Source organism: Taudactylus pleione, unplaced genomic scaffold (assembly GCF_031769625.1).
Source record: "Taudactylus pleione unplaced genomic scaffold, aTauple2 ptg000005l, whole genome shotgun sequence".
In the NCBI taxonomy this organism is placed as follows: Eukaryota; Metazoa; Chordata; class Amphibia; order Anura; family Myobatrachidae; genus Taudactylus; species Taudactylus pleione.
The window spans coordinates 16687390-16715000 of NW_028284408.1; the positions used below are offsets into that span (position 1 = coordinate 16687390).

Below are 27611 nucleotides of genomic sequence, written 5' to 3' on the forward strand. Positions count from 1 at the left end.
GTAATAGTTTCTGTCTATGTTCTCTCAGAATAAAAATGTTCCAGTGCTGTAATTTACTTAAAACGTAAAGAGCTCCTCTTGGGATCCAAAAACACTTCCATTTAATGTGTGCTTCTAATTTAGTATCATTACTTATCCTTAAAAGTTTGTTCCATGAAGTGGTGATTGCTCAAAGTAAATATAGTTTGTACGTGTGTTGGCAAGGGATAGCTCCTGTAATGATGGGAATGTACAGAGGCAATGAAGATGCATCAAAATGGAGTTAGGAGAATTCCCCTTAAGCAATGTCAAATAAAAAGTGGTATTTTCCTTGATTCAGTAGAAATAAACAGGTAACATTTGATTGCAAGTGTTCACCCCCAGTTGTAATACCTAGTAAAATCCCTTTTAGTTGCAGTGACAAATATGAGTCTACTGGGCAAGTCTCAACCTTATGGATCTTTCATTTAACGCCCATTCTTCAATGCAAGTGCGTATCCTGCTCCATCCATTTTGCCCTCTGTTTTGAAAAGTTTTAATCCCCGAATCAGAGAGTTGTCCCTTACACTGCGCTTCACAGCTGGCATACTATTCTTTATTTACTGTGCAGTGTTAGTCGTGGGCCAAACACAGTGCATAGCGTTACGGACAGAATAGAATCTTTCTGTAGTTGATATGTGAGGCCTTTATTACTTTTGTGCAAACTCTAGGTAGGATTTTATTCAAGTTACCTTTTTGCCACGATGAATAACATATTTTTTTTTGCAAAGGTGAAAAAAAAAAAACTTCTGTAACTCTGTTGGGCAGAAATAGGAAAATGCAGTTTGTTCTAGTCCACTTATAGTCCGAGGCACATGAGGGTGTGGTAAATTATTATAAACCACTAGGCCCAAATGCTAAACCAAGACATTTTTCCTAGATACATAATAAGTTTAAAACATTGTACAGGTTTGCAAACATTTACCAACTTCATGGTAAGAGGAACACTTAATGTGCCCATCCACTTGTAGATGCAGGGACGACGGCACGATTACGATTAATCGTGCCGTTGTCTCCCTAGCGGTGAAGTGCATACACTGAACGTTCAGTGTATGCACATCATTCGTCCCCGAACATGGGCAACCTGACGATGGTCAGGTTGACCGTCATGTTCAGTCGATGATAGATGTCAGAAACGACCAGCGGGCGCGTGCCTCGCTGGTCGTTTTAGACCTTTAAATGCCCAATGTGCAGCCAATAACTGAGCGATTGCACGATTATGATGTCGTAATCCTGCAATCGCTCAGTATTATTGACAAGTGGATGGGCACCTTTACATTGGTGTGCCAGTGTTGACCGCCAACCTCTGTAACAAGTGCTCACAGCTCCTATAATAGACAAATTAACAGCTGTGCTTTATTATTTTTCTTTACAAAGGGCTGTCAGTTTGTTAGTAATCCTGATAAAGCTTTAGAATTGTGGGGTGTTTTTTGTTTTAATTTATCATCCCAGACTATTTTGTAATGGTCAGTGCAGAGGCGTCACTTACCTGGGTGACACCCGGTGTGGATGGTCGGAGGACTTCTGTGCAACGAAGGCGCGTGCAAGCGGAAGGTGCCGATCTTGGTGGCGTTCCCGCCCCCCGTTCTTGGCACACAGTGGGCTTACCCAGCGTTCCAGCAACTGCTTTGGGCAGCCCACAGTCTCTCCCCTGCCTCTCTCCGGTTTCTGGCTTCTCGGTGACACCATCCGACGGGGTGACACCAAAATAGCAAAGCAGTTCTGCTCTTTTGGTGTCACCCACTCAAATGGTGTCAACCGGTGCGGCTTGCACCCCAGTTGTGACGCCAGTGGGTCAGTGGTAAAATTCCTAAAAAAAAAATTTATTCCATAATATGAGAAAATGAAATGTGGACAATGTTACAGGGGCTGACTGCTTTTCAGAGGCACTGTAAATTGATAGTTGATAAATGTCCGGATAGGACACCATTTTTGCATTAGTACTTTGGAAAAGAAGACAGCTACATTAGGTGCTAAAGTACAGAAATGAAGGTTAATAGAATATAATAAACATTTCTTGGGCAAAAAAATACTAGCTTTGACATAAGTCGTTTTAAAAAAGCTGATATAGAGTGCTAAATAACTGGTCACTTTCAAATACAGAAGTGAGGAATAAGCTGTTGGCATACAATGTCATTTTAATTCATCAGTATTATATTGCACCATGTGTGATCTCATAAACCATTTCCATAACCATCAGAATACTACCAGATTAATTCTTCTCTAACCCTTTCCCTCGCTAATCATATAAAGTGGGTTCATATGATCCATTTCTATATTGTGCAAGCTAATAACCTCAGTATTGATCATTTCAACTAGATAACAAAAATGCCCACTGTTCAATATTAAATTATATTAAAGATTGTTTTATTGAGCGGGATAATATACATGATTTAACTAGGACTTCTTTAATTAACTAAATAGGTCCACTATTCTCTCTCACTCCTGTCCTACAGGATACAGTGTTAAGGCCTCCATACATCAGCAATTTGAAAACCACAATTGAAAAATTTGAAGATTTATTGGCCGATTTTAGGATTTCCCAATCTAGCAATCTGCGCCCATACACTACAGATCTTTTTCAGTGATTTGCAGATTGATTGCAGCAAACACAGATCTGGCAATCTTGAAAGGCCCATCATTTTGCTAGAAACGGTCTGCAAATCTGCTGATCATGTCCATACACTAGTAATCTACAGCCCCAATCCATCTGTGAAATTCAACATGTTGGACTATCTGATTAAACAATTCCAATCACTTTTTGGTTGCAATCTGTGAAGCCCATACACTACAGATTTTTATACACAATCGATTGCAAATTGCACGATTGCTGCAATCCATCTCTGATATATGGGAGCCTTTAGGTGCTTCTCTAACAGAACAGTGTGGGGGGTGGCATCTTGAAAGACTTGCTTTTGTGTGTGGTTTGGTAGATTCAGACACATGGGCAGGACTTGTGATGTTACAGTAGCTCAGATGCCTGAAGTTACAGTTGTGATTTGGCCCCTAACAAATAATGTAATGGAGACCTAAAAAACTATTTATGAATGATACCACAAATACTGGTAAGAATTGGTGTGATCTTGTAGATTTATGTCTACTCCTATTGAAAACCGAGCACCTGGCCTAAGCATAACACGATTTAAATGACAATAATGCTACCAGTGGATCAGTATACCAGGCTTCAGATGTATCCGCAGCACCGAACAAGACGGTACTAAAGTAGAGATTATAATATTCTACCTTGCAAAACTCACATGCAGAGATTTTCTTCACTGCAATTCGTGACTAGGTTCTCTGAGCCATAAACTGTATTGCTATGTGCTTCACAGTAATGCATTTGGCTGAACAAGCAGGGGTGGAGAGAAATTTTGTTGACTATTAAAATCTATTTCTTATCAGCTAGACTGCTACATATTAAAGTAATCATACAAGTGAACTGTCCTCTTTTCATCTCTGGTTTATAGATGTGCAATTACTGTTTGTTTTGCTGTGCTGACACAGTGTGTACAGGAGTGGAGACTAAAGGGACAACTCTTGTTTTAGTCACATTTAATTTGACTGCTGCCTCTTGTTTTGCAGCACTGCTGAGCCTGAGGGAGGAAAGCTAAAAGTACAGTACAGTGTGTATAAAAAGGCAACTATGCATCCCCTGTGCCTTAGAGGGATCACTATACCTTACATTTTAGTTGCCTTTATATAATAGCTAGAAGTAGAATAATAACTAACATTAGTAAATACATGTTTAAACATTTTAGACTTCATGAAAACTGTATTCTCTTTGTTAGCTCTCTAGTTAAGGTCAGATAAGTAAGAACAATAGTTTGTTCTAGGCTCTATTGGTTTTTTAGACATCTCCATCTGTGATAGTGCAGGGACATTCCTATGTACAGTCAGGTCCATAAATATTGGGACATTGACAGAATTTTCAGATTTTGGCCTCTATTCACCACCACAATGGTTTTGAAATGAAACAAACAAGATGTGCTTTACCTGCAGACTTTCAGATTTAATTTGAGGGTAATTACATCCAAATAGGGTGAACGGTGTAGGAATTACAACAGTTTCAATATGTGCCTCCCACTTTTTAAGGGGCCAAAAGTAATGGGACTCTCAACTCAAAAGCTATTTCATGGACAGGTGTGGGCTATTCCCTCACTATTTCATTATCAATTAAGCAGGTAAAAGGTCTGGAGTTGATTCTAGGTGTGACATTTGCATTTGGAATCAGTTGCTGTCAACTCTCAATATGAGATCCAAAGAGCTGTCACTATCAGTGAAGCAAGTCATAATTAGGCTGAAAAATCAAAACAAACCCATCCGAGAGATAGCAAAAACATGGCCAAATCAACTGTTTGGAACATTCTTGAAAAGAAAGAACGCACTGGAGAGCTAAGCAATACCAAAAGACCCGGAAGACCATGGAAAATAACTGTGGTGGATGACAGAAGTATTATTTCCCTGGTGCAGAAAAACCCCTTCACAACAGTTGGCCAAATCAAGAACACTCTCCAGGAGGTAGATGTATATGTGTCAAAGTCAACAATTAAGAGAAGACTTCACAAGAGTGAATATAGTGGGTTCACCACAAGATGCAAACCATTGGTGAGCCACAAAAACAGGAAGACCAGATTACAGTTTGCCAAACGACATCTAAAAAAGCCATTACAGTTCTGGAACAACATCCTATGGACAGATGAGACAAAGATCAACTTGTACCAGAGTGATGGGAAGAGAAGAGAAGGAAAGGAACTGCTCATGATCCAAAACATACCACCTCATCAGTGAAGCATGATGGTGGTAGTGTCGTGGCATGGGCATGTATGGCTGCCAATGGAACTTGTTCCCTTGTATTTATTGATGATGTGACTGCTGACAAAAGCAGCAGAATGAATTCTGAAGTGTTTCGGGCAATATTATATGCTCATATTCAGTCAAATGCTTCAGAACTCATTGGACAGCGCTTCACAGTGCAGATGTACAATGACCCGAAGCATACTGCAAAAGCAACCAAAGAGTTTTTTAAGGCTAAAAAGTGGAATGTTATGCAATGGCCAAGTCAATCCCCTGACCTGAATCCGATTGAGCATGCATTTCACTTGATGAAGACAAAACTGAAGGGAAAATGCCCCAAGAACAAGCAGGAACTGAAGACATTTGCAGTAGAGGCCTGGCAGAGCATCACCAGGGATGAAACCCAGCGTCTGGTGATGTCTATGCGTTCCAGACTTCAGGCTGTAATTGCCTGCAAAGGATTTGCAACAAAGTATTAAAAAGTGAAAGTTAGATTTAGGATTGTTTAGTTTGTCCCATTACTTTTGGCCCCTTAAAAAGTGGGAGGCACATATAGAAACCGTTGTAATTCCTACACCGTTCACCTGATTTGGATGTAATTACCCTCAAATTAAATCTGAAAGTCTGCAGTTAAATCACATCTTGTTTGTTTCATTTCAAAACCATTGTGGTGGTGAATAGAGGACAAAATATGAAAATTTTGTCAATGTCCCAATATTTATGGACCTGACTGTATATTTTTACATATATTTGTCTGTGTATAACGTTGAGTGGTGCTGACTGCATGTGTATTTTCTCATTATTGGGTCCATTGTTGGTGCCCACTTGCGAAGTGGCCAGATCTTTTTAATGTGTCCATTTTATGTGCATGGATGTTTAATTGCAAATGATACCCAATTTTGATAGTGTGATGTATGAAAAATATGGATATGTAGAAGTGCTTTATGTTTGATAGAAACAAAATTAACCTGTGCAAGGTCACACTAACATCTCTTTGATTAACACAACTGCCTCTTTTAAATAGTTATGCTTCACCTATACTTACTGAACACTAGTTGTTAATGCCATATAGACAAAGTGATAGAAAGTGACATTTACTGAATTTGACAATTGTATTAGAACTTCTATATTAGTATGTGGCATAAATTGGAAATTCTTACTATGCAATACTCTCTGTGTTTCAATTCCGCATCCCCAATTAGCTAGACGCGCCCCGTATTCCATCTGCATACATAGAATGTCATTAAGCCAAGTCATGCTGAAGTGGAACATTTCGGGATACTTGTAAATGTGCCCACCAATAAATGTGCTGACTGTAAAATTTACATAATAATGTATTTTTATCTACATTAGTTGTCACCAGTTTTTCTCCCTAATGTTGTTCAACGGAGATGTAGTGATTTAAACATACAGCCATATTAGTGTTCCTTATTGTAAGCAAATTGTTTTCATGTTTGTGGATTGTCTTGTCTGATGTTCCCTTTGCTGCTGGCTGTTAGACAGTGGTTGCCAGTTTTCTGCAATTAGTGGCTGTATTATTTGTTTTAAGTTTTAACCAGCCCATCTGCTCCACATAACAGTGCCTCCTAGCAATGCAAATATACAGCAGGTTATTAATCTGTGTAGGGTGCTATGGGAAATAAATAGATGTACATAGAGGGCCTTCATGATGATGCATCAACTGCCATGTGTGGTCTGTATGCCATAGCACACTGTACCTCCAAGGCTGTTTGTCTTTCCATGCTAGTTGCCATTATACAGTATGTATAGTATCTGGCAGTTTAACTAAAGAAATTGGGTATCCATCAGCCCTCAATGTTGGCTGATGCTTGTATGCTGCACCAGAAATGGTAACTGCAAAGCCAACTTACATTTATTTGCAAATTGCCCCGCTCTCCTGTTTCCAGGGTTCTTTCTTATAATGAATGTAGCACAATATTGCAAGTTTATTAGAAGGTTCCATCTGCAGAGTAACATAATTTCGAGCATCATGTCGTGTGTGGGATTCACGCTAATTGTTTGAATACAAATGTGAAATGTGTTATTGTTCACTTTAACAGACATACTTAGCCACGTCTATCGAGTTTCATAGCTGTCAGCATTTATTACATATTTATCTTAAATACTACAGACGTGCTAGGAAAGATAATAACTCTCAGATTAAATACCAAAGCATTTATCATATTTAATTAAAGAACTTTGTTTCCACAGCATATCGAGACATAAGGAATATGACTAGATGGAAACAATAGGCATCATTGTACTACCAGTACAGCTTTATACCACTGATGTCTGAAGCTACAGTAGAACATGGTTCCCCCAAACCTCAGCTACCTAGCATTGTTTTGGGAGGTCGGCAGCTGCCTGTTGTGCTGTGCCTCCAATGGGGATCTTTTTTTATATAAACTTTATTTGAAGCGTAGGCTCATATCATTACATGTTAGTTTGTTAAAATCTAGCCATTTCTATAATCCAATTAAAATTTTGTACCTTCAAATCGTCCTAGAACAGTTATAATTATACTATATTCTCACAAATCAATCGATAAACAGCTCTACTAGTTCTAGAAGATCAGATATGCGTGTGCAGGATCTTAATGTACAACACAATTTTGGTTTAATCCTATAATTGTATCGGATCCTCCCTTAGGAGCATCCGAGTTTCAAACCATTGCGTTGAAAAAAAAAACACTTACGAATTTGTATTCTTATATTTGGGGATTCCAATAAAACTTTCCCATATATCGAACAATTGTTTCACTCGTTTTTCTTTTTGCAATGATGCCTTCACCCATTCCATTCGAAAGATATAAAAAATTTTACCCTAAATAAAGACATCATTGGATTACAATCGTGTCCAATTGGGATCTATTACTTGCTGTAGATGGCGCCTGATGTGCATCCTGGTGATTTTCTATCTCAGTTTAATTATATCAAACCTATATATGGCAGGTGGCACAAATAAAAGGCAGGTGTTCCTATAATCTAATACACGTGGATTTGAAAGTGTAGACAATACGTTACTGACCCCCCCCCATCACACTTCTTTACGCAAGGCCATTCCAACTTGTGGTTATTGTTGTCTTTAAAGTAGCGTCAGTGAAGGGGTTCTAACTAGCAGTCTGTGGATACAGCTAATGGCTTACACCCTTCTTTTTGGGAAACTTTTCTGTTTCTAAAGTATGTATGTTGGCAATACATATATTCTATGCTATAACACTTACTTTGTCTGTGCATATGTTTAACATAATGTTTCTGTGCAGATTGAGTACGAGAAGAAGAAGAAAGACGATGGCAAGCGTTCTCGAGTGGACAAGCAGCAGGTTTTGGACATGTTGTTTTCTGCCTTTGAGAAGCATCAGTATTACAACACTAAAGATCTAGTGGACCTTACAAAACAGCCTGTGGTGAGTACCTGAGGATAATGAAGGGAAGTGGTGGAGGGGGTGGTGGTTTGCAGGGACTATCTTTCTCATTAGGAAGTAAAACACACTGGTCTTCCTATTATATTGTACCCACTTGTCTTTGTCACTGTCAAATTCTTTACTACCTGTACTTCTAAAATATTCAATGGTTTATTAAAGAAAACAAATAGAATATATTTAAAGATTAAGATAATTATAATCCAATTAAAATTTTCTACCTTCAAATCTCCTAGTTATGTGTCATTGATCAGTCCAGCAACACACACAGCATCAGGGAGACGGGAGGGAGCAGTGGCAAAGGTAGAGGAGAGGGACAAGGGAAGAAGCAGCAAAAATAGAGGGGATGGGGGGGGGGGAGAGAAACTGGGAAAGGAGGACAGAGAAAGGGGAGGGAAATAGATGTTTTCTAGAACCCATTCCTGGTGAATAACATGTCTACTGCGGTATGCGTTCGGCATCCTGGCAGTCTGGATGCCGACACTTACATTACTGGTGCCAGAATACCAACGCCAGTCAGAATCCCAGCGCCGGCATCCTGACTGCCAGGACGCCGAAGATAAGTAGCGGGGTACGGTTAGATTTAGGGGTTAGGGTTAGGCACTAGGAGGAGGGTTAGGGTTAGGCACTAGGTGGGGTGGGTTAGGTTTAGGGTGCAGGGAGGGGGAGGTTAGGTTTAGGCACTAGGGGGGAAGGTTAGGGTCAGGCACCAGGGAGGTAGGGAGAGGGGGAGGGTTAGCATACCAACCAACAAGTGTCTGTATTTTAAACCTGTCGGGATCCAGGCATCAGGATTCTGACCGCCTGGATCCCGTCTGTCGGTATTACATACCGATTCTGTCTGCTGCAACTAGCTATCCATTATTTCTAAGACACCATGAAACTCTGTCAGCACTGGACAGTTATAGTTACAAAACATACAAATACAATTGCACATACTGTAAATTAGATACGAGTGGCTCGGTTTCTGAACACTCCATTTTATTGGCTACTAGCTGGAGTACCCGGCGTTGCCCGGGATTTTAAGATTGTTTGTTTACACATCTCCTTAGGCAGGCCTCACGAGAAGTGTGACAACCTTCCCCATCCACAGTCCTAAGGTCTTCGAAGGAAGCAGGACCTGTAACAGTGTAAAACAAACTTCGGCGATAGAAGCATTCAAAATTTGTCAGATGTACAGTGTAAGCACGGCCAAGAGCTTCTGTTGTTCTGATACCAGGATGACTGTGTACTTCCTGGTTGCTGGATCGCACTTTGAAATGCACAGCAACTACTTCCAGTTCCTTATGCAGCTGTTTCTGGCATTCAGGGTCTCCACGATGTATAAGATTCATCCAATCGGTTTTACCCTTCAGGGGCTGACAAAGGAATGAACCGGAAGTAGCCTCTGTGCGTTCCATAGTGCGGTCCAGCAACCAAAGAGGTAGACAAAAAAGTTTGGTTGACACCATCTAGTTGTGTAAGCTGATGCATGAGCAAGTATAAATAAAAATTTGTGCTGCAGAGCTGCGTTTTTGCATCCCAGTATAGTCGCCATCTTTATGGGCCTGATTGTAAATCAGATGGATCTCTCCTCATGGATGCAGAGGGCAATTTTTACCATATTCAGACTCATAATAAGCCTGGCTTAATATCAATAGTGGTTATAAATTCTAGAGATGTGCGCCGACCCTCGTGTTTTGGTTTTGGATCTGAATCTGGTTTTGGATTTTTTTCCTTGGTGTTTTGTTTTTCGGTTTTGGATCTGGATTTATTCTTAAAATATCATAAAAACAGCTAAAATCACATAAAATGGGCCTGATTTTGTTCCTACAGTGTTATTAACCTCATTAACATTTATTTCCAGTCATTTCCAATCAATTTTGACACCTCACAATATAATTTTTTCCATATAGTTAAGGCCAAAAGATTGCATCCAGCTAGTTGGCTGACTAAGCTAAGCGACACAGTGGGCGGCACTAACATGTGGCAGTTCAGCTTCCAATTTCCAACACAGATACTGTGTGTTATACAGTGTGGGCAGAGCGGGGTTGCTGACGGTGACCTCAGTACATGGAATGGCAGTGCTGCGGTGCTGGCAGTGTCCTCAGTGAAGAGTACCGGTGATGTCGGCAGTGCAGGTTTGCTGACTGTGTCAGCAGTGCAAGGGTGTTCTCAATGCAGGGTGTCGGCACCGCGGGGGTGCCACCGGTGTCCTCAGTGCATGTGTGCTGACAGTGTCGGCAGTGCAGGGCTGCTGGTGGTGTCCTCAGTGTGGAAGTGCCGGCAGTGTGGGGGTTGCTAACGGTGTCCTCAGTACGTGGGGCAGCATTGCAGGGGTGTCGGCAGCGGGGGTGCTGCTGTCAGTGGAGGTGTCGGCAGTGGGGGATGCCGGCGGTTGTCGGGCAGCGAGGGATGGCGGGCGCCAGCTTATTTTACTTCCTGTGTGCATATTAAATGGGCTTAACGCTGATTGGCTGAGAGCCGTGACAGACGTTAGAACATTTTTTCAGGGTGTTCTCCGTCTGCAACCTCCTTTTGTCCCTACAGTGGCACCATGGGATTTATCCTTCGTTCTCAGGGCGCTGCAGGCTCTCCCCTTTGAACTCTTGGACACAGTGGATCTCAAATAGTTGACACCGAAGACACTTTTTATCCTCGCTATCTCTTTAGCTTGCAGAGTTTCTGATTTGGCAGCACTCTTATGTCGCTCTCCATATTTGATTTTTCATCACAATAGAGCTGTCCTCCGTACAAGGTTGGTTACCATTCAAAAGTGGTGGCTCGTTTTCATATGAATGAAGAAATCGTAATTCCACCCTTTCAGTCTTCTGGCATTTCTGTAGGTGAAGCTTCACTGGAGTGGTTCGAGCTCTTCGTATCTATGTGGATCGTACCAACTCCATCAGGAAATCAGAGGCATTTTTTGTGATGCTGTCTATGGGGCTCTAGTCTTATGTTCTGCCAGACTCTCTGTGTCCGTGATCTGCAGTCTATGGGGCACTGTTCTTATGTTCTGCCAGGCTCACTGTGTCTGGGTGCTGCAGTCTATGGGGTACTATTCTTATATTCTGCCAGGCTCACTGTGGTCTGAGTGCTGCTGTCTATGGGGCTCTAGTCTTATGTTCTGCTAGGCTCACTGTGTCTGTGAGCTGCAGTCTATGGGGCGCTATTCTTATATTATGCCAGGCTCACTGTGTCTGGGTGCTGCAGTATATGGGGCTCTATTCTTATATTCTGCCAGGCTCACTGTGTCCGTGAGCTGCAGTCTATGGGGCGCTATTCTTATGTTCTGCCAGGCTCACTGTGTCTGGGTGCTGCAGTATATGGGGGCACTATTCTTATATTCTGCCAGGCTCACTGTGTCCGTGAGCTGCAGTATATGGGGCTCTATTCTTATATTCTGCCAGGCTCACTGTGTCCGTGAGCTGCAGTTTATGGGGGAACTATTCTTATATTCTGCCAGGCTCACTGTGGTCTGAGTGCTGCAGTCTATGGGGCTGATTCTGAGTTACTTGCAGATGGGGCCGCTGCTGCGTCTTTTGCCGTGCCTTGGTCTTTATGCTAAAGCCGCGGCTGATTTTGTGAATGCTGAGACACCACTTGCAGCATCTTGCTGTAATGCAGATCTGTCTCGTGCGTCTTTAGACACACCATCGGACACACACCACTCCCCTGTTACCTCAAACCATGCGGCTGATTCTGTTCTGCGTCTGAGCGCTTACAATTGGGATACGTGCTTTTCGACTGAGAAGCAGAATTAAAAGATTGGCCAGCTGCGTGCGTCATCAACACTGCGTGCAACTCAGAGCTATATGTATAGGGTCTGTTAACAACATACATATCTGTACTAATTAATAGGTGATTGGTATTTGTGGCAAGTATTACATTTATCAGTGTCTCTGATAGACCAGGTGAGATAAGCAGTGATGTTATTTTATGTTTTATGATGTAGACTCACATTTACCATAAGGCAATGAATTTGTAATCCAGGTACAGTTATGGACTTAAAACGCTAGCTTTTGTTTTGTGTTTGCCTGCTTTTTAGTCCTCTGTTATGTGTTGTGCTTGGCATACAATGCATGCAGCCATTTGATTTGTATTCAGCTAACAGATCCCTTGTTTTCTTCTGGTGCAGACACTTGCCAGTGCTGGATTTGATGGCTCTGGGGACTTTCATCGAAAATTCCCAATGCCTCTTCTCAGCCTGCTAGGTAATGCTCTGTCCCTTTTCCGAAAAGAAAAGGAATACATTTCAGGGTTTTTTTTGTTTTGCTTTTTCATTTTAAAAGGATTTATCATCTTTCTCTGTCAAAAAGCCAGTGCACTGAAATCTAGATAAATACCTGTAGACAAGTGTACACACAGTACACACCTGCTATTCGGTAACAACATGAGCACTTGTTATTGTGGAGTACATCATTAATTAACCTTTTTGATTTAAGTGGCAAGTAAAAATCTCCCTGTACAACATAACATGCTTGCTGTCTTTAGAGTGATCTTTTTTTTTTTATTTGAAATTCACTAATTACAGGGATGAAAAAATATTGGCTACTTTTAATTTCTCTTGCTAATATATACAGTAAGCATTAAGACCCACTCTTCATTTGATGGATTAAAGAACATGTAATGCAATTGTTTCTAATAGTATAAAGTCTGAATAAAATTATTATTGCAATGTACACTTATTATTCTGCACTCTACTCTTGTGAAATACAGGTTTTGGTTGTGCTCTACCTCCAACTCCTGCTTAGAAAACACCTCTTTTATACCAAAGTCCCGGGTCTGACCCGGGATGTGGAACACGACAGACAGACTTCCCTCCCCCTGCATCTTACCTCACTCTCTGCTGCGCTCCAGAGGAAATGAGGGCGGGTGATGAGCGCTGGTCGGGAACCCTGGTTGCAGTGGACACTTGGTGATGATGTCATCTCCAAGCACCACTGAAGCCGGCCAATCGGGCAGCATGCGGCACGATCCGGGTCAACGTGACCTGGATTGCGCCCTTTACACTGCAGGGTGACACGGGAAAGACCCATGGCCAACCCTGCAAGCTACCAGAGTTGAATCCCCAGGTCCCTGGACCCAGGTGGATCCATTAATACCATTTTTCTGCTAGTATGCCTGTGTCGCACTCGGGATGATGATCACGCACTCATCCCGGGAGCTACCCGGCTGAAACCCGTTAGACAGGCGGCCTGACCCAGCACTAATGCCGGGTGGATAACGCCATCGGCGTCATATGACGAGCCGTTGCTTGAAGATGATCTCATCTCCAATCGCCGGCTCTCCCTATGCAGAGATCAGGTTACCTGTTCACATTGCTTCACGAGCCGGGTTGAACCCGTGTCCAACCCTGCTCCTGACCAGGGTTGAAATGCCGGGTCACTCGACCAGGCTTATTTCAACCCTGCCCTTTCACACAGCAAAGTAACCCGGGTTGCTGCGCTCTTACGTGCAGAAACCCGGGTTATTGCTGGCAGTGAAAAAGGGGTATTTACAGTACACTGACAAAAATCCTGGGTTGATGCGTGTTCATGTGCATCAACCCTGGATTTTTAAGTCTGTGTAAAAAGGCGCAAGTCGTATTTAATAATAATAATAATAATAATAATTTTATTTATATAGCGCTTTTCTCCTAAAGGACTCAGTGCTTTACATTTACAGTACAAAATCAGCTTAAACAAGGGACATTAGTGAAATGCTTGGGTGAGTCTTGAGTCTATTTTTGAAGGATTCTAGAGTGGAGGCCTCTCGAACTGTGCGGGGAAGTGAGTTCCAAAAGGTTGGAGCCAGAAAACTGAAAGCTCGACCCCCAGATGAATTCCGTGAGATTCTAGATACTGTTAATAGTCCTTCATCAACAGAGCGCAGTAATCGAGTGGGATGGTAAGGAATCAGAAGCTGCTTTAGGTACCCAGGGCCATGGTCATGTAGGGCTTTGTAAGTTAGTAAGCCAAACAATATGACATCTGACAGGCAGCCAGTGAAGGACAGGCAGCCAGTAAGTATTTCAATTAGGTGTTGGTGTGCAGTAATGTGCTAACACCTAAAGCATTTCTACAGTGCATGCCTTGTACCATTTAACACAGGAAAATCAGGACAAATCCAGTTCTGCCCACAATATGCCCAAACTCCCCCCCTCATCCTGCTTATTTTCCAGCTGGCCTTGCCTACGTAGTGTGCATATAATGCGGGGAATCCCACCAGTATTGGGCCTGTTAGGAGGTATGACAGAAAGCTTGGAATGCATGTGATACTCATTAATATCCTGTGTATTCATTGCTAGTGAGTAGAAAAGGTTGTCTATAATAAATGACCTGTAAGTTTATGTACTCTATTGGGTTAATGTTTAGGAGACATCTACTTTTCAAAACTGACAGTAAAGTATTTGGGAGATCTGTGCAGGGATAATTCAGTTTTATAGCGATGCTGACGGAATGGCGTGGGATAGCTCCTACCGATGGCACATCACAACGTCAACCTCCTTACCCCCATTTGTAACAAATTTATTTCCATCAATACTTTACTAGACCTGACAATGCAAACCCCTAACCTTTACCTATGCCTCCAGCTAAATATGGAAATGCCTCTCATATAGTAACAATTTACAGAGTGATTGTGTTCAGGGGTGCTAAAAGAGAGAGGGGGGGGGAGGGTCAGGTGCAAATTACTGGTGCCGGGCAAGCCCACCAAAGAGGCGCAACAATGCTCAAATCAAGGTGTGGCCGTGCACTCTTCAGCAGGGCTGCATTTGTGGATGGAGCCCCGAATATCCCAGTGTGATATAGTAACATCCCATCTTTGTACCTGCGGCCAACAGGTTTAATGGCGGCTTTGATTGTGTATACCAGGGGTTCCCAACCACGGTCCTCAAGGCACACTAACAGTCCAGGTTTTAAGGATAGCTATACTTAAGCACAGGAGACTTAATTAGTACCTCAGATATTTTGATTAAACCATCTGTGCTTTAGCTTGGATATCACTAATACCAGGACTGTTAGTGTGCCTTGAGGACTGAGGTTGGGAATCACTGTACTAAGCCTTGGCGTATAGATAAAGTAAAGAAGTTGATGAAAACAACATATCAGCTTCTGTCATTTCACAAACCCTGCTAAATAAATGACAGAAGCTGATTGGTTGCTTTGGGCAACTTCTCCACTTTATCTCTCTCCAAGGTTTGGTGCATCTCCCCCTCTGTGTGCAATGTAACTCTGTGCAGTAAAGGTGAATATGACAAAACAAGGACACTTGACCCTTTAAGATATTAAGACCCATAGCATATTAAATGGGTGTCCTAGCTTCAGATGATGGTTATTTGTCCTCATGAAGTTTTTGCAATATACCTCTTTGTTTTTGTTTTTTATGTTCTTTCTTTGGATTTCAGCCATGTTTTTATATCCAGTTTGATTGATTTATTTAGAGGCTGTGTGATAACAGCTTTAAGCGATGTCATCCCAGAGCAACAAAAATAAACCACTGTGGCTGATGACCTAAATACTTGGCTGAAGAATACAAAAATAAGTTTCTGAGAAGTTCAGCAATCCACTTGTTTCCATGGCAGGCTGTTATATTCCCGTTTTATAGGGTTTGCTGATTTTTGGCTACATGCAAGGCACGGGCTAAAAGGACAGTCTCTTTAAGTCATTAAAACATGTTTGGTATTTCTGTATTTTCATATTTTCTCATTAATCAGTAAAGGGTAAATACGTATGTTTAAAGTGTTTCTGCACTTTATCATTTAAACCAACAATTTCAAAGTTTTAATGTTGCCCTTTTCCTTGGTTGTTATTCATTCTCTGTATTGTTTAAATTACATATTAAAAAGATAAAAGGTGCGCTTAGTAGAATGACGAGCACTCACTGTGATTATATGTAACTATACAGGTTTATTTTAAACTTTACGGATTCTGGATCATTTGGACGAATATGTACTAGTCTGGTTTTAGCATACAGTACGGCAACCTTGAAATATTTTTAGACATGTTTTCTGTAGTTTAGTGTAATTATGGTAAGAAAGGTGCATGAAACCTGTAATTTTGTAAAACAGTTTGCACCTAATCAGCACAACTACGTATATATTTTCTTGTGAATTTTCCATCTCTGTCACGGGAGACGGTAACTCGGTCAGATCTAGTAGGCCAGCTTAACAAGTGCCCTTCTTGCACAGATGATCTGTTCGAAGTATGGCCTGTTCTAGACGAATTCATAGTTGTTTCATTTTCTATCCTTTTTTTATGATGGACATTACAGTGATCCAGGGAATATTAATGTTTTTCAATAGTTATTTCTTGGATGTGCTTGTAATGTTTTTTACTTTATCACGATGAAGCTCGTTTGTAAATGCACTAACCGACTGTATGAACCTCAATAGTTTTTATGTTAATACATTTTTGAAAGTATCAACTTCTGTATAATAATTCTATTATTTTGACTTTATTATTGCAATAGAGGCATCCATCTACCCTTACTATTCCTTACAGATACTCCTGAGGTGGTTGCTGCTGACTGTGACATCAGACAGCCTCTCTGTTTCAGTGTACACTCAACCCAAGTCCTATAAACTTGATGGATAACAACAAATAGATTATACTTTTATCTATGTTACAGTTACACTGTAACATGTTGCTTTGATATAATGACTTAAGGTGCGTATCCACTACACTAGAGTGGAATGACTGTATGATTAGAACATTGTAATCGTGTAATCGTTCATCATCCTGTGCAGTGGATAATGTGCCCACACTGAACGATATGTCGGTCAGTGCAGGCACCCTCCCTCATCCCCGAACATGCACAACCTGACAATCTCATCAGGTTGCCCTGCATGTTCAGGCGATGACAGATGCCGACAACGTCCAGCGGGAGCGCGCATCGTTGGTCGTTGCCGGCATAATTACTGCACGATTAATGAGCGATTTGAACGATAACGATGTCGTAATCACTCATTTTTCTTGTGTAGTGGATGAGCTGCCTTAACATCAGTGCTGTCCCTGCCAGTCATGCTGGATCTGGTGAGTGTTTTTAATTTTTGTTCTTGTGGACTTTGCATCGGAGATTACTCATTGATGAGTCCTGCTTCAATTCAGTGTTTTGGAAACAGCAAAAAATTGACAAGCATAATAATCTGAATGACTCTAGCAAGGGCAAAATTGTGATGGCTAGGTGACTGGGTCAGAGCATCCCCGAAAAGACAGGTCTTGTTGGGTGTTCCTGGTATGCACCGAAAGGGGACCATGGAAGGACAACCGATGAAAGAGTCACTGTAGCGAAAATTGCTGAAAAAGTTAATGCTGGCTATGACAGAGAGGTTTCAGAACACAGAGTGCATCGCAATTTGCGTAGCCGCAGACCGTTCAGAGTGCCCATGCTGATCCCTGTCCACCGCCAAAAGCACCTACAGTGGCATGTGAGCATCAGAACTGGACCATAGAGCAATGCGGACAGCCAGGTGTGTATGGTTATTTACCTGGGAAAAAGATGGCACCAGGATGCCCTATGAGAAGGCAAGCCGGCGGAGGCAGTGTGATGCTCTCGGCAATGTTCTGCTGGGAAACCTTGGGTCCTGGCATTCATATGGATGTTACTTTGACATGTAACACCTACTAAAACATTGCTGCAGTCCAAGTACACTCCTTCATGACAACAGCATACCCTGATGGCAGTGGTCTCTTTCAACAGGATAATGCACCCTGCCACACTGCAAAAATTGTTAGTTCCAGGTGTTTGCTTGGCTTCCAAATTCCAGAGTTCTCAATCCGATCGAGCATCTGTGAGATGTGCTGGAAAGAGAAGTCCGAACCATGGAGGCCCCACCTCGCAAATTACAAGACTTAAAGGATCTGCTGCTAATGTATTGGTGCCAGATACCACAGGGCACCTTCAGAGGTCTTGTGGAGTCCATGCCTGGATGGGCCAGAATTGTTTCGGTGGCAGAAGGGGGACAAACACAATTATATCTTTTGTAAGATCCTGTTAAAATCACTCAGTTGTGAAATACGACATGACACAGTGGCTCCAAATGACTGACGTATTAATGCAAGATATACATTTTCCTCAGGGTGCTCACAACTGAGTGCCGCCAAACGTGTACTATATATAGATATATATATATAGTACAGGGCAGAGGAGCAGGCAAAGAGGGGTGGTGTGGCAAAGAAAGAAGGGACCGAGAAGAATATGAGCCTGGGAGATTGACGGGGTTGGGAGGGGCATATGTGTACGTGGCATATGTGTACGGGTATGTATGTGTGTGTTTACATGTATTTATGTATATAATAGAAAAGATAGATAGATACACAAACAACAAGGGCATAATTAAAGTTCCCTAATTAAAGTTGCAGTGGAATGCCACCAAATGTAGTAAGCATACTATTTAAGGCATGGAGAGAAGGATTCTGTGAAAACATAAATTAGTTCTTCTATCTGGCAATAAAGGGAAATATGTCGCTGTATAAGGTAAAATTTAAAAAATGAATAAGAAAAATCCAAACATTTGTTTGGAGACAAGGCGGCACTCCCTGTCATTGCTGCATTGTGTGATCATCCATTGCAGAAAGAGGGGGAGACAGATAAGTGGTATTAACAATAACGTAATCTTCATGGATTTTTAATCTGGATACTGTGTCCTCTAAGGAGTTAAACAAACTCAGCTACTTTAATATTTTTCTACAATATGTGGTACCTCTGGCCAAGATATATGCTTTTATTTGGGAGAGATCTATACCATGAATAGATTTACATCTTTCTTATTGGGACTTGGGTCATTTGTGATTTGTTATTAGTTATATAAGATATTTACCATGCTTAATTTTGTTTTTAATTCCATTATAAATGTTGTGTGTATTCTATGTATGTTTTGTTATACCTACTTCAGCTCTAGAGCGAGCATGACCATGCCCTTTAGTGTAGCCTCTGTTTATGTATTTCATTATGGATGTGTGGCCATTGCTTTTTACAGTAGAATTGATATGAAAACAGTGAGAAAATGGACAGACCAATGTTTTATTGCGGTGTTACCATCCATGTAATACACAGGTAGTGAAGTCTTTTTATTCATTTGTCTGACCATTTTCTCTCTGTTTTCACATTGTACAGCGATATATTCCCGCTATTGGTGACTTTTTTCACTAATTGTGTGAGGTTTTTTTTGGTTTTTTAACGTATTCCTGGATCCCATGTTCTAATTAGGTTCCCTACCAAATTTGGTGGCATTCTGGTAAATCAAGCTACAGATGGCAATGAATATGGGAAGTTTAATATTATAACCATCCTGTATGTATGTAAGTACGTACGTACGTGTGTGTGTGTGTGTGTGTGTGTGTGTATATATATATATAAGTGTGTATGTGTATCCTGAGGAAGGGGAGTCATTCCTCGAAACGTTGTTTAAAAGCACATTTTGATTTCACCGTTGTTGAAGACTCCGAGTGCCGCCTGTTTTACAGTGGATTTATGTTGGGGGTGCTGTCCTCCTAAAGGAAGGCAACGGAGCAAGTTACCCCACGGTGGGTCCAGAGTGCCGGGTGATGGAGTAACATATATATATATATATATATATATATATATATATATATATATATGTGTGTGTGTGTATACATACTAGCTGAAGTACCCGGCATTGCCAGAGTTTAAATCTTTAAGTTATTAAGTTTTTTTATCTGATGTCATCCAAATGCATCCAATGGAAGGCCCATGACAGGCTCCCTGGGTCAAAGTTCTGGCCAGCGCATTCCGCCGTGAGGTCCAACCGAGACCACAACAACTCCATTAGGCATCCAAGACCAATTGCCACCCCTTTGTGAAGGTTTCATCCAAACCCATCCAGTGGAAGGCCCAGAATAGGCTCCCCAGGCCAGAATTCTGCCCAGCATACACCTACAGGAGGTCCGACCGGGACTTTAACCCCCTAGTATGTCTCCTGGGATCCAGTGTTACCACTCTGTGAAGTTTTATTCAAAATCCATCTAGTGTAAGGCCCAGAACAGGCTTCCTGGGTCAAAGTTCTGGTCAGCATACACCAACGGGAGGTCCGACTAGGACCCTAACCCACCTAAAACCTGTTCAAGATCCAACTGGACCATCTCGCTTTGGTTTCATCCCAAATGGTGCAGGGGTGTCCGAATGCATAACTGGACAGACAGATAAACAAATAAACAAACAGACCAATGAAATTTATAAATAAGATATACAAACTGTGTGTGTGTGTATGATATATATATATTTTACACACACAATACAGAGCGTGTGTTTGTGCATATGACACATTTTAAGTGATCTTCCATCAGCATTGTTCTGTGTGATTACCATAGCAACAATAATCTTAAAAGGGTTTGCTTCATAGTAAGGTAATACCAGAATGTTCAGTAAATGTTTCTTTGCTTTAATAGCCATTCCTTGCTATAATATATTTATATATGATAATTTTGTTGTAGGGATTGCATATTTTATAAAGGGAAACTATATGTATTATTATTCACATAAAACTATAATCTCCTGTTCCATCAATGTGATGTGCCTCTGCGACGTTCGGCAGTAGCATACAGTACCCCAGCAATTTTCCTGTGCAGCTCTGTGTTATAAGGGAAAATTTACAGAGAGCACTGGCCAAGATTGAATTGTGAATGCCCCAATTATGTGTAAAATATATTTGTGAGATCCTATGAAATAGAATACGTGTGTTAGAATTTGCTGAGGAGTTCCATAACTGTAATAAAGCATGAGGCAGAGAAGAACAGAAATGAATCAGGAAATGTGAAGTGTACTTATAAGGCAAGTGTATGCCAGGTAATGGTAATCCTAACCTTGTCATGTATACTGTGTTGAACAGGGCCCTGTGTGTGATACAGGGGTGTATCTAGTGATCCAAGCGCCCCTGGCAATGTAATGGACTGGTGCCCCCCCCCCATGCAGTGCCCCCAATAGTAATCCCCCCTATGCTGCATTGCCCCCAGTAGTAGCCCCCCTTATACAGTGCCCCCAGTATTAGCCACCCTTATACAGTGCCCCCAGTAGTAGCCCCCCCCTATACAGTGACCCCAGTAGTAGTCACCCCAGTAGTAGACCTCAGTAGTAGTCCCCCCCCTATACAGTGCCCCCAGTAGTAGTCCCCCCCTATACAGTGCCCCCAGTATTGGCCACCCCTATACAGTGCCCCCAGTAGTGGCCACCCCCATAAATTGCCCCCAGTAGTGGCCACTACTATACAGTGTCCCCCAGTAGCGGGCACCCCTCCCATAAAGTGCCCCCTGTAGCGGCCACCCCCTATTTCAGTGTCCCCCCCCCCCCTGTAGTGCCAGGTTTACACACACAAAGAACAAAAAAAATTCTACTTACCTGATCCCCGCTCCTGAGGCGACCTCCGCTGTCTGCTGTGAGTCCCGGCCGCTCTTCTCCTGCATGGGAGAGACGTCATGATGTATGACGTCTCTCCCATCACATGTTGTGGGGGGAGCCAGCACACGGAGCTCATTAGTGAGCTCCAGCCGGCTCCCTCAACGGACGACGCAGCAGCAGCAAATGAGAGTCTGTCTGACTCTCATTAGCTGGCTGCTATTACAAACACACAGCTGCCACTGTAGGGCAGACAGATATCACTGTGGTCTGCCCTACACTATTGGGGCCGGGGGACTTGTCCACCCCTTGGCTACTGGTGGCACTGCCGGACGGCGCCCCCCCTTTGGTCGGCGCCCGTGGTGAGTGCCATCCTGGCCAATGGGTAGATACGCCCCTGGTGTGATATACTCGATGGGGCCTCACAGGGCTCTGTGTTCAATCATCTTCTCTTCTCTCTGTACATCTACTCCCTTGGTAAACTAATCATCTCTTTCAGTCTCCATTACCCACCTCATTACTGATGATGTGCAAATCTACCTCTCCCCTTTTCCCCTGTCTTGTGTATCCAGCTGTCTCTCTAGTAACCCCTCATGCAGGTCCCTATGTTATCTAATGGTCTGCATGTCTGAAACAGAGCCCATCATCTTCCCTCTAAACATCCCTACCTCTCCCTATTTGTAACACACAGTACTCTCTCCTCTGTTCCCCATGTTCCCTCTGAGTGTCCTCCTCTGCTCCAAACTCTCATTCACTCCCCACATCCAGTCACTCTCTGAAGCCTACTGTTTTTACCTTCAAAACAGTGCCAGGATTATTAGACTCTCTGTCCATGACGCTAGTAAACTCTGAACCTTTTGTCTGTTTTCCTTCTCAACCATCTCTCCCCACTTAAATCTAGACCTCTGGACCCACTCATATCCTGATAAGGGGCCTGGTGTGTCTGGGGAAAAAACACTCCTGAACCCCTACACTGGTCACTCTGGGGTACTCCACTGTCCTCTTTATAACATTTATACTGTGCATAGCAGTCTCTGGCATCTATCTTTTGGAGATCTCCATAGCTGGTTACAGCTTTTGTGGGATTGGGACCTTCCTCAAATTATTTTAAGATCTTTTCCAACCCAAGAAAACACCGTCATGAAACTTGCTTTCTGCCAACATACATTGGAATAATTTCATTTCCGGTGGCGGCAAAAGACTCAGGAGTGCAACATAACCGCACAAGGTGACAGAGGGCAAAATAATAATCTGTGTCAATGAACTGTCCCTCCTCCGGTAATATATATAAAATGTAAATTGATGATAATATTTTATCTTCATTTTCAACTCCTGGATGTGATTATCCTGTGCAACAATATTGGCAAGAATTTTGATTCAGTGGAACTCAAATCTTGCTCAGAGACCTAGATTTGAATGAGTTATTGGTGATGCTTATTGGAATTACACTAACTGTGGCTGTTTGCTGCCATCTGCTGGATAGTAAGCAAAGTGTAGGCTTGACTTTGAAAACCATATAACTTTAAATTATAATTCTGAAACATCTTTATTACAACAAAAGTGTAATCATTTTAACACACACACACACACCCCAAGAAAAAAAAGGACTGAAAGAATGGGGAGACAATAGAGGGGAAAGATGGTTGAACATCTTTTAACCAGCAGCAAGACCTAAGGGGGATCTCATGTGATTTAGGCCATCATTAGGGTAAAAATTGTCAGCCTGCAAGATTTTCTGGAGCTGTATCAACTCTCCCATCTGCTTGTGTACTTTCCATATTGAGAGTTGACTTTTTAGAAAAGCTGCAATTGTATATGAATGGTAAATCTCAGCGTGATGGTAAGGCACATTATCCACCTGAAATAGACCACTGCCAGCAGGATATATTGGGATGCAACAATGTTTAGGTGATACATATCACAGCAACATCCACATGAATGCCAGGACCCAAGGTTTCCCAGCAGAACTTTACCTAGAGCATCACACTGCCTCCGCCGGTTTGCTTTCTTCTCATAGTGCATACTGGCACCATGTACTCCCCAGCGCACACGCAATCAGCATCTAAAAAGAAAATGTGATTAATAAGACCAGGCCACCTTCTTCCTTTGCGTGTCATGGTCCAGTTCTAACACTCACGTGCCTAATGTAGGGGCTTTCATAAGTGGACAGGGTCAGCATGGGCATTCTGTCCGGTCTGCGGCTAGAGTTTACAGGGAATGGTGTGCAAAAGTAAAAGCATCCAGTATGCATTAGCTCTGTGGGGAAAAAAAACCTTATTAATGAGAGAGGTTAAAGGAGAATGGCCAGACATCAATTCGTTAATACATCCTGCCTTGTGTCAGTGGTTCAGACACTGCAAAAACAATATGTTGACATGCCCTATGTTGACATTCTGAATGTCAACATTTCATAATATACCTGTTGAGCTAATTCTAAGAAGAATTCAGTCTGTTCTGGTGCAAAAGAGGGATGGGGGTCGGGTTACCCAGCACTGGAAAGGTGTTCTTTGTATAGTGGCCACCAAGTGTACATTTTTGTTATGGAGGTGCAATGGATGCATATCCTTGCCTCCTACGACTTCTTAATTAAATGTATATAGGATCAGTGTTATTGCCACTTCATATGCACGTGACTTGCATGCTCCTTTCCCCACCTCACTCCTTACCGTCTCCACTAGCAGCTCAGCTGTAAACTCCCCCCTCTCTCAGCTACACCTAAACTGCACTTTCCTCCTTTAGACTACCCATAAGTTTCAAACTTCCACATCCGAACCATAAACTTCCCTAATCTTTGCTGAAAGTAGCATGATGTGACTGGGCGGCCTGTGGTGGACAGTACTAAAGCTGAACAGCAGAAAGTAGCATGATGAGACTGGGGGGCCTGTGGTGGACAGTACCAAAGCTGAACAGCGGAAAAGCAGAAAGTAGCATGATGAGACTGGGCGGCCTGTGGCGGACAGTACCAAAGCTGAACAGCGGAAAAGCAGAAAGTAGTATGATGAGACTGGGGGGCCTGTGGCGGACAGTACTAAAGCTGAACAGCGGAAAAGCAGAAAGTAGCATGATGAGACTGGGGGGCCTGTGAAGGACAGTACTAAAGCTGAGCAGCGGAAAAGCAGAAAGTAGTATGATGAGACTGGGGGGCCTGTGACGGACAGTACTAAAGCTGAGCAGCGGAAAAGCAGAAAGTAGCATGATGAGACTGGGGGGCCTGTGGCGGACAGTACTAAAGCTGAAAGTAGCTGTGGGGTAACTAAAAAGTCAGAAACCAGACACTAGTGGGTAAAAAGATGGTGATGCCTGTGGGTAAAGAGGTGAAGAAGCAGAGCAGTGTTTAGCAGGGGACAGCGGTAGCAGAGAACCAGTGACTGGGTGAGCAGCTGTCAGGGAGCAGCCATCTTTAGTTGCTAACAGAGAGCAGTTGTTTAACCACTTAACTGGCTAATATTTGTTGAAAAAAAAAAAAAAGTCCCCAAAATTGTGAATTTTTTAATTAGCAAATTATGTACATAAGAGCTGTTTAAACATTATTCAATATAATTTTTTTTAACAAAAATGTAAAATCACGATTAAAAATCTTAATTAATTACATAATGTGATGAAAAAAATGACCATTTTGGGGATGTTTTAGAAAAAAATTATTTTATAGTTTAAAAAAAACTCTATAATATATATGCTGTATTATGCACCCACTGCTCGATCACTGGTCAGCAGTGATAGAGACACGTGGGGGACAGAGGCGGAGCTGCTGCTTCCAGAAGCCAGAAGGAGTGGGTGGGGGTTCTGTCAGCTGCCTAGGGGCACAGCAGCAGCTACCGGTACCAGTAGCTGCGACTGCTGCTTCTATTTGAGTCAAAGCTGCCTGCAGCTGTGCCCGGAGTGGTGAGACCGGCTGCCCAGGGACACAGCAGCAGTCATGGCTAGCAGGAGCAGCGGCTGCTGCTACTATTGCCGTCACAGCTGCGCTGGGAGGGGGTGCTAGCGGCTGCCTGATCACTGCTGGCCACAGTGATAGGGACACAGCTATTGAAGTCACAGCTGTCTGCAGCCGCACCAAGAGGGGGATGTTGCTGGATACCTGATCACTGTGGCCAGCGGTGATCGGGAGACATTGGAAGGGTAGTCACGGTTGCAGGAAGGCTAGCAGGTCCCGTTGATATGGCGGCTGCTGGATGATTAGCTTCCAGCAGTCGCCTAGTGGGCGTTTCTGACAGGTTGCATCGGATGCGACCATGTCAGGGAAAGCCCAGGCTGGCGTGGTCGCATCAATGTAACGATATATCAAATCGACGTACACACTACATGCTGACGCGATACACCATGTCCCCAATTGCATTGTCCCATCTGATTCGCAGCACATCAGATGGGAGGATGCATCCACCCAATTCATCAAATAATTGATTGGGTGGCATTGAAGGTACACTCTATACTAAGGTCTTTGCCATCCATCATGGATCGCAAGATCTGCCAATATATTGTATAGTGTTTACCCAGCTTTAATAAGAAACACCAACAGGAGGAGACAGCTTCCCTGCAGAGAGATAAAGAGAGAGTGTGTGAGGTTTGCTTCTGTTTTGCATAATAATTTTATTTATATAGCACTTTTCTGCAAAAGAACTCCAGGTGTTGTACATAAATCACGTACATAATACAGAGATGATGCAGCTACTTTGGGTCATCAGTTACAGTAACAGGTGAGACAGCCATCTTGGGCGCACTACATACAGTATGTAACACTGAGCAGAATAGGCAATGCCTGGAAGAGATAATACATAATAAAATATGAGCTACACAATCCTTACAAAATCATCACATCCTTGCATTGTGAATTCATGTTTCTTAGATTTTTTTTTGTAACACTTTACTACCTTCAAAGCAGTGCTTGTCTATGTTTATATTATTTGGCTGCTAATCTGGTGTATAATGGGGGGCATCCACTAGACGATTTTATCCCTGTCCAACCTCTTAACGATTTTCCCTTGAAGTCTCCCTTGAAATATGATCTTCCACTCTGAACAATTTGCAAAAGATCTAACAATAAACTATGTTGTTTTAATCTGTGATTGAGAGCTTTCAGCTACAGTGGGCAGATAGTGGTTCATCGTTTGATCGTTCAGTGTGAACGATGTGTAAACGATTTGTAAGCAATCAAGTGAAATTGACCTGCATGTTCAGTCGATGGAGGAGACGATCAAACGACCAGCGGGAGTGCGCATCGTACATCGTTAGAAACAATTACTGCACGATGTTCAAACGATGTTCAAACGATGATCGAACGATTTTATCATTATCGTTCAACTTTATCGTCTAGTGGATACCCCCCTTAAGTCATAGGGATTTCTCCATTTATGTTCATATATATTTTTTTCTTTAGAAACTTTGAAAAGTAGAAGCTGTATATGTATTGTTATTACTAACCAACTGAATGAAATATTTTGGTACATTGTGTTTTTCTGTCCTGCAGATATATTTGAAAGAAATACTGAGAGATATTGCCATTTACAATGTGAAAACACCTCACAAGAACACGTGGGAGCTGAAGCCAGAATACAGACATTACAAAGGAGATGAGAAGAGTGACTAGCAGTGTATTACATGGGAGAAGAGCCCATACAGCTAATTAGAGGAACACACCTCACAAACTTATTTGGTTTTATGGTTTTTTTGTAAACGTGATCTGCAGCACAATGCAAAGGAAACAAGTCATTAGGAAAAACTTTCTTCTGGGGAATTTCAATATGGTCTTTGTATGTAGACAATACTTTGCACCTTGCAACAGAGAACAGTTTTTATTATTGAAAGTGAGTCAGTTATCTACAATTTATAATTACTTCCACTCAGATGTGTTTATCTGAAAATGTATGAATGGACATATTTTTGTAGAAATCTGTTTGGGTATGATAAATTCCCTTCAGAAATAAAAGTGTTGTTTTATTTGTAGAAACCGTTTTGTCCTTTCTTATTTCTGTATATAGTAGCAGTCATGTGGTGTGCCTGCTGGAGAGCTGGTCTTGTCATATGATTCTGTTTATGGGTCAGGGATTCCTTATAAAACACATTGAATATC

General features: G+C 42.2%; 1 protein-coding gene across 1 annotated transcript in view; it reads left to right on the top strand.

The window, feature by feature from the left end:
- Nucleotides 1-27475, top strand: part of GTF2F2 (general transcription factor IIF subunit 2) — a 214517-nt gene extending 187042 nt beyond the window's left edge. The window contains exons 8-9 of the mRNA XM_088477306.1: nt 8075-8218; nt 27009-27475. Of these exons, the coding sequence (XP_088333432.1) occupies nt 8075-8218; nt 27009-27128 (264 nt within the window). The 3' untranslated portion in view covers nt 27129-27475. The remainder of the gene's footprint in view (nt 1-8074; nt 8219-27008) is intronic.
- The last annotated feature ends 136 nt before the right edge of the window (nt 27476-27611 follow it).